Source organism: Empidonax traillii, unplaced genomic scaffold, assembly GCF_003031625.1.
Source record: "Empidonax traillii isolate 1590-97213 ecotype Southwest subspecies unplaced genomic scaffold, ASM303162v1 scaffold1347:size381947, whole genome shotgun sequence".
NCBI classification, from domain to species: Eukaryota; Metazoa; Chordata; class Aves; order Passeriformes; family Tyrannidae; genus Empidonax; species Empidonax traillii.
This window is the reverse complement of record NW_020956540.1, coordinates 281543-289702: the sequence shown is the minus strand read 5'-3', so window position 1 is coordinate 289702 and position 8160 is coordinate 281543. Positions and strand designations below refer to the sequence as shown.

At 41.2% G+C, this 8160-nt stretch overlaps 1 protein-coding gene across 2 annotated transcripts in view; it reads left to right on the top strand.

Moving 5' to 3' along the window:
• The window catches only part of STARD13 (StAR related lipid transfer domain containing 13), a 117197-nt gene that overhangs the window by 79654 nt on the left and 29383 nt on the right, over positions 1 to 8160 (top strand). For both annotated transcript variants that reach the window (XM_027906731.1, XM_027906732.1), the window contains exons 3-4: positions 431 to 512; positions 7958 to 8021. In XM_027906731.1, coding sequence (XP_027762532.1) covers positions 431 to 512; positions 7958 to 8021 — 146 coding nt within the window. The remainder of the gene's footprint in view (positions 1 to 430; positions 513 to 7957; positions 8022 to 8160) is intronic.

The following is an 8160-nucleotide window of genomic DNA, read 5'->3' as shown; positions in this document are numbered from 1 at the left end:
ATTAAAAGCAAAAAGCACAGAACATTTCCAGGTTTTAGGCAAAGTCTGTCTAGCAAATAACTCATTAAGTCACTGTGATGGGAATGAGGAACCTTGTTGCTCATGTGGATAAAGAAAGTGTGTTTTAATTCCCAGATCTCACTCATTTGTTCAAGGGACTAGAATGAACAGCTAACAATTGAGTATTTTTTTTAAGCCAAAATAGAAAAATTTTGCTCTCACTCTGGTGCACTAGAAATTCAACTATACCTCTAAAAGAAAAAAAAAAGTGGCTCAAAGGATCACAGATACAGCTGGAAGGGAACCAGAGCTGAGTGAAATTGGTCATACTAGATTTCAGTGAGCAAGGACATGCAAAGCAATTTAGGTGTAGACTGTATTTTCATTTGAATAGCAAGCAAGCATCTTAATATTGTGTCTCCTTTTATAGACTCCCAGTTTCCCATTGACATTGCTGCAGTAAAGAAAGATCATGATTTTCTTGACAAGGACCTTGTAGAACCTCTTTGCAGGTAAAGAACACCTAAAGTTTCTTTTCTGATAATTTAAAAGTGTGAGTTGATTTGTCATTGTTAGCATAGCAGCAGCAGAGATGTTTGCTTGTCTAGGTGAATTAAGTGATGATATGTATAATGACAGCATTCTAAATGAATTTCTTTATGAAAAATCCTGCAGTAGGACACCCACTATGCTCACAGAAAACATCACATGATTTGAGAAGACCCAAATCCAATGGATTTGAAACAACTGCTTTTTAAGAACTAGCAGTAGTGCAAGCAAACCCTGAATAAATGAGAGTCACATTTGAGTCACTCATTAACTCTTATGTCCAAACGCAGCAGAAAAGATGAAACTTCATTGCATAAAATTCAGCAAGCCCTTTCTCTGGCAGCAGACATGGTTTTCCTGCTGCTGTGATTCCCTTGGTACTCTCTTTTGGCACCAGTAAGAGGAGTGGGATCAGAACCCCCCAGTTCTACAGCTACTACAACTGCTCCCTGGTTTGCACCTCCCAGGGGGCCTGTGTTTGCTGTTTATCTTGCTTTTTATACTCTGCCTGCGATGAATATACCATATTGCATTGCTCAAGTACTGTCCCCCAGGACTCAAGACACAGCAATTCTGTGGCAGTTTTGCAAAACCACATTGCAGAGGCATTGTTTCCCTCTTTTTTCCCCTGTGCTCAGCTCAAGCTGGGTTCTGCTCCACTCCTCTTCAAGTAAGGACAAAGGAGCATCTGACCCTTCAACAGTCAGCCTTTATTACATGTTATGGAAACTTTCACAACACAAGATCATTGGAGAAGACTCTATTTCCCCTTCGTCAACTGTGGCTAAAGTCATCAGAGATGTGCATTGCAGGGATTAATGACTCTGTGATGGAGGAATGCAGAGAGGGTTTCTGAGAATCCCAGAAAATAGGGCTGGAAGAGACTTCATCTAGTCCATCTCTCCATCCTGGGCTATGCCTTCCTTCTTGGAGGATCCAGGTAATTACTGGGCGTAGCTGTCAGATTGCTCTCCCAAAATTCCTCTGCTGCGAGACCTATCGCTTCTCATGTTGTCTCTTATGGTTATGAGGGACAGAATATTCTCTTTCTCCATGTAGTAGCCTGTATGTCTGGAGACAAATCAGTACAAAATAATTGGATCCTTCAGTGATCACTCTCACAGATGCCAGAGAGCAGAATAACTGCAGACTTGATCCACTGCTCTTCTGTCTGCTTGGTGAGAAAGATTGCTTTGCTCATGCCTAAGAAACCTCCTTCCCACACATATGTACATCCCCCTGCTTCAGTCTGGCATGATGGAAGACATACCTTGCTACAGCTTGGGACCTGGAAAGTGGTACAGAGAGGAGGTTGAGATCTTTTCCCGTCTGCCCTTTCCCTTGAAGTTGAAGGACCATTCAAAAATCCAAGTATGATGTCTGTTCCTGTCCATTTCTTGTGAGAGCAGTGAGGTGTAATCATTACATAGCTCTGTGATCCTCCCTAGTCTTTCTTCCCTGGAGTAATCTGCAATGGTAGTACTGCCATGGTCACCAGGCATCCAACACCTACACAGCTAGAAGTGGGAACAGCTCATCTCTTGTTTCTCCAGCCTCTCTGTAGACTCACAGATACACCTACAGTTACACTAGGTTGATACATTTGTGACAATTTTTTTATAAGTTGAGCAGCTAGAGACTGGTTGGGTGTGGGAGTTTTTCTCTTTTTATTAAAATACGAGATTTTGGAAAATTGACTAGCAGCTGCATAGATAGACTCATGACAAAATGCTTTATGTTTGCCTAAATCAAGTGATACTGCTGAGACCTATAGAGAAAAGCATAGACACAGATATTTCCAAACTATTTTATTCAAAGTTTAAGGGCTTTATGACTGTCTAGTAACTTCTTCTGTAATTTATTCAGAAGACAACACCTATTGACTTGAATTTTTGCTGGGAGTTTTTAAACAGTTTAGATCCGAAAAACCAAATAGCACCTTATAAGATTAGAAACACAAGTATTACATACAGGTTATGTTTTCAGCTTGCAGACATTTAATTTGGTGTAACTCAGCAGCTCCAAGCCTTTAGCTGAAAGCGACCCGTAAAAAGCCATTGTACCAAATGCCAAGACTCAGGTTCATCAGTAAAAGTAAAAAGTGTCAGCCACTGCCCCCGCTACTAGCTTTGTTGCTGTATTAGCTATCAAACCAACATCTTCATAGTTTTCCAGTGTATTAGAAATCTTCACAGCTCAGCTGACCACTGTGGCCAGTTTTCTACCCTTGCTTTGCTCTGCAATGGTGTTACTACAAGGTGCATGCCAGTATACCAAATGAGAGCTGCAGGCTGCGATGGACTTTGATGAAACGGAAAGTTAAAAAAGGGTTGGTTATTACTTCTGTATGCACAGATCCCCAGGTTGGCAGTAAAACTTCCATTCTTCAAACATCCAAAACTGCCCTCAAAGCTATGCATGAGCAAGCCATCACGCTGATTAACAGTGCATTCAGCCCATAGTGCTGAACAAAATGGGTTTCTCATTTTTATTTGGAAGATAATTTTAAAACTGGAATGCCAGAATGGATAATAAGTTTGAGCAGTTTTAGCTCTGAATCATAATAGCATAAACACTGAATTTCTCTGCTCTTGTGGGTTTAAATCAGACTTTCAATCTCATTTTATAATCAGTTTTCTTATGGCATTGAAGTGTATAAGACAACAGGAGGCACAGTTGAGAAGGAACCTTTTCTTTTTTAAAGCAGCTGGTAGTATTTTAGTCAGAAAACCTAAGACTCCCTGTTGTAAAAGATTTCAGTGACCTTTTTGAGATATTATAACGTCCCTGCTGTTTCCAATATAATTGAAAATTTGGCAGGGTAAGAACCAAATTTGTGGCCTTTGGGTTAGAGGCATATCTATCAAGAGATTCCACTCAGATTTTATTGAGTAATGAACAATAGAGAATTGCCAGGCAATCTGCAAGCAAATGATGTCAGCCTGCCAAAATAATAATTGGGCATGAAAATTTTATAGCTGGATCTCTGTGTCGTTTCCAAAACAGCAAGCAACCAACTCTGCTCTGGGAACTTTTGTGGCTGCTGTGACAGGCGGGTGAGAAGGAGAAGCCAAGCCATGTTGTACTTTTTGCATTCACGTAAATACAGTGACTAAGAACATAAAGACCGAGTATGTAGCATTTTGATGCACAGCCCCCTAAATCAAGCTGTTAAAATTTAAACTGTGCCAAGCAGTCAGCAGCCTTTTCTTCCGTAGCCGTTGTCTCTTAAATAGCTTGTAAATAACCCAAAGGTTGTTGTACAGGATGGGACATCCCTACCATTAAAATTCTGAAAGGATGGTTCTAAAGTCAGTACCATTGCTGAGTTGTATTGCTCTAGGTGCTGTAGGGCATAAGCCTGGCTTTCCACTTGCAGGACAGAAAGCCCTGCTCTGAAGGCAGTAGAATGGCTCACATTGACTTCCAGGAGAGATCACTCACCGCATGTGAGCATGTGGCCTATAAGGTAACTTCCTCAGTGGCAGCCATGATAGGGCTGGAAACCAGTATATTCTCTTCATGCACAAAATTAATGGAGCAGGGACATGCCAGTGTGAGCTTTGTACACCAGCCCTAGTGGTGCTGGGAAGACGCTTATACTGTGTTAAGACATCAGCAGAGTCCAGTGTGAGGACCTAGATGTCCTCTTCCCAAAGTTCACAGCATCAGAAGAACCCAGATAGGGACATGTGTATGCAGCACCTAAGCTTGGCTAGGAATAACAATAATGCAAAGAAATAGTCTAGTAGTTCGCTCAGAGAGGCATTTCCAGAACCATATGGTGTGTTTTCCTGGTCACAATCCATACGAGAGGACATTTGCAGATCTGCTAGGGTAGAGACACTGTGCTGTCCATGCTAGACCTCTCCATGATGCCTCCGCCCCCTTGCATGACTGGCCAGTGTCCCTGGCTGCATTCCCAAGCACCTGTTTGGAAGCAGCTGCAGAACAGTTCCAGGGTTTCCCCTGTAACTTCAACTCACTTTAGAATTGTCTCCCTATTACTTGGATTGCTCTTCAAACAGGACAACAGGTCCCCGACAAGGCTTTCCAACTGGCCAGATCCTGCCTTCTTACAAGTTTGTATTTGTTTGTAAACTCTGCTCAGTGCTGTAAAGGATGCAAAAGTCAGAGATTTCCTTATTCCAAAGAACTTCTATCATATGGGTTAATAATAACAGCACTGGAGATGGTATGCAGAGCCCTAAAGACCTGTAATCTTTGACACCTTGCTGTTGTAGATCTCCCCAGATTGCCCAGTCTTCTCCATATGTTTACTGGGCCAAGGTACCCGTAGCAACTGAAGCCAGCTTGATATTCTAGGGGATCTGAAATAGCACCAGAGACATCTCTTTGGGCATCTGACTATCTCTGCTGGTGTTTTAAGAATTGCTTCACAGGTCACTTTCCAACACAGAGGTGATGTCTCACCATAGAGATGTGTTAAACCACCAAGGCAGTGTTTACCTGTGGTGTTCTGAAGATGAGATAAAATTAAGATCACTGAAACACTGTAGTAAATGTTTTGCAGTTTTCCCCTGAATACTGCAGAGATTACTAGATAAACATTCAAATGCATCCTAGATTATTTGGTTTTTATGTAGCCACCTCTCTTGTGTTTATTTTATGTGTTTTTTCCTTCCTTTTCTCAAGTCCAGACTTTGTGTTTTGTTAACAATACAAACAGGCAGTCTTTTCCCATGTTTTTCAGCAGTGGCATAAAAGTGTAGAGCTTCTCCCACTTCAGCTAGGGGGTATCACTGACAGCCTTTTTAGCCAGAAACCTCTGGTTTTTTGCTTCTCTAAAGACTTGCTGAGGACTTGGCTGTCAGTCATCTGACGGCTTTCAACTGATGCGAAAAGCTTTCTGCCACCACTGGCACTTCAACAAGGCAAAAGAAGTTGAAACAGACTGGCTTTGATTTGACTTGTTAGTACCATACAAGCTCACAAATATGATCATTAGTTCTCTAATTTCACTGGCATATCTTTCCACAGCACTGCAAGAGCCCCAGAAGGCATACCGATGTTTTGGGGAGGGATGAATTTAAAACCTGGTGTTGAGTCCCTGTCACCCAGTAAAAAGTAGCTTTGTTTTTGATGAAGCAAGTTATTCATAGCAAAGCCAGGTTAGAAAGCAGACAGGACAACAGTGTCTCCCCAAGTCTCTAGTTTAAGTAAGGATATCCACTTTTATAGAAATGTCTTAATCCATGCTGAAACAATCTCTCTTTTGGATGCCATTAGTGGAAAAGTGATGGCTTTGGATGGTCTTGTTGGTTTGATCATGTTTTTTCTGCACCTTTCTGTGCTGCAGAAGCAGCCTGTCTTAATAGTAAATGCCACCACACTTTCTGCTGTGGGCTGAGATGCACAGAGATACCTGAGTGCATTCAGGGTGAAGGATACATCATGGGCTGTTGCCTCCTCATCTCCCAGCTCCTGAAGTGCATGACTTGCTCCTTAATCTTTGGAAGACAAGCGACACCATAGTGAATGGAAGGAGCACTGGTCACTGTATTGAAAATGTTTTCTTCTACATCTTCTCATTAACAACTCAAATAGGCAATAAGTATAGAGGGGGTTTTGTGAACTATTGCGGAAGCAGTTGCAGAGATCACCTGCCACGAGCTGCTGTGGAAAAAACCCTTTTTCTCAGAAGAGTTTCTTCAGTGCCTGTCATCATGAACACAAGGGAGGTGAAGTTGATGGCTTGGTTTCCAGTGTTGATGAGCAACTAGAAAGGAGGCAACAGTTTCTCATAATTTCTGAGCCTCTGGGCATGAATTTAGCTGATGTCTGTCTTATGGTAAGCTTTGCAGGACACATTTGGGTCTAGGAAGCAAGGAGTCATTCACCATTACTAGTCTGGCCACTCGTTGTGTTAAGGTGTGAGGGCACAGCAGCAGCTTGATTCAGACATACAGCTACAAGTACTTAGGCAGCACACAGTGGGAGGTCAGTGTGGAAATGTGGCTACAGACATGTCCCTTCAGCACAGGTCAGCTAATGAAGAGGTGCAGGGGCTCCAACATTACCTTCCAGTTCACTGCTCGGAGGAAGCTGTCCCTAGGAATAGAAGGTTGGACTGGAGTCCTTTGAAAATCTATCTCTGCCTCTATGTATTTGGAATTTATACTGATAAGGAAATTTAAACATTTTGTTCTCAAAAGGAGCTCTGAACATTTTTCAGACCCCAGGCCACAAGAAAATGCCAATTTGCGTTGAGAAATTCCATGCTTAGGCAAAAGAGAAGTTCTGAAATAATAGATGAAGAAGATTTCTGAGCAGAAGACTGAAGCTATAAAGCCACAAACCCTGAAATTTATTTCAAGAACATTGCTATCATGCATGCAGGGTGTGCTTGTGCATGCATTATACTCAAATTAATATGATGAGCACAGGACTTTTCTGATTTGGCATAACAGATTTATTGGCTTGAATTAGGGAGTAGTATTTGATCTACAAATGCGAAGATGGTATTTTGTGAGGGTTTGGTTTTTTTCTTTAAGAAAGATCAACACTGGATGGGCTTTTTCTTTGTTAGCGGTGGCAGTTTGAAAGGATTTTTAATATTAGAAGTTCTGGACAGGAATATGTTACTTTCGTAATGTTCTTATGTTGTGTGAGAGATTATATTACTGATTTGATACTTTTTTCATGTATCCTTGTAACTTATCACATATATTTCGTATGTTATCAGTTCTGGAGATTTGCAGCCTTATCTTGAGATCCAAAAGCAAGAGTAGCAGGTCTTGCTATAAAAACCACAGAAGATGCAGGCAGCTTATAGACGACTGTTGTGGGCACATGGATCTCTCACATTGCCTTGCTTTATTTTGAAACTCAGTCCTAGATCTGGAAAATTTTCAAAGTCAAAAATATTTAACTCTGAGCCTTTGCTTTTAGAATTTGGGTGGTTTCATTGATCAAGATCTTTAAGTATTAAAAACGCCCAAATCCATTAGAATTACCATGGTAGGTTCTCTATGGAAAGAGCATATTTTCTTGTCCTCTGTTCTTGCACATGGGCACACTCACACAGAGAGATTGTCATTTCAACTGACTGTTATCACAGGATAACTCTGGGTTCAAGAAGCTGCATATGGCAGCTCACTTCCTTGTCATTTCCCCAGCCAACAAAGTTATTTGTTTCCTGTGCTAAGTACATGAACATCTATGAGTTAAAAATCAGTCTATAAATCTGGCTATCAGGTAAAGTGAAGGTAAGATTCCCTTTTAATGCAGTGGTCTTATATCTGAATATATGACAGATATAATTTCTGAAGCCTGTTGCTTGCAGTTGGCACCCTATAGTCGGATAAGAGAAAAGGTTTTGAACTTGCAAAAAGTAATGTCCTGTAATCAGAGGCTGCTAATCTTTTGATTTTGCTTTGCCCTATAGACGACTGAACACACTGAACAAGTGCGCCTCAATGAAACTCGATGTGAACTTCCTAAGAAAAAAGGTAAGGAAAATTCATGAAATGTGACTGTCCTGATTTAAGTCACTAATGTTCTTAAAAGGAGGTTGAGTATATTTGACTTTGAACATGTGTGTCAGCATTATCTGGATGCATGACAATGTGAATTGCTGAATCTTGAAAT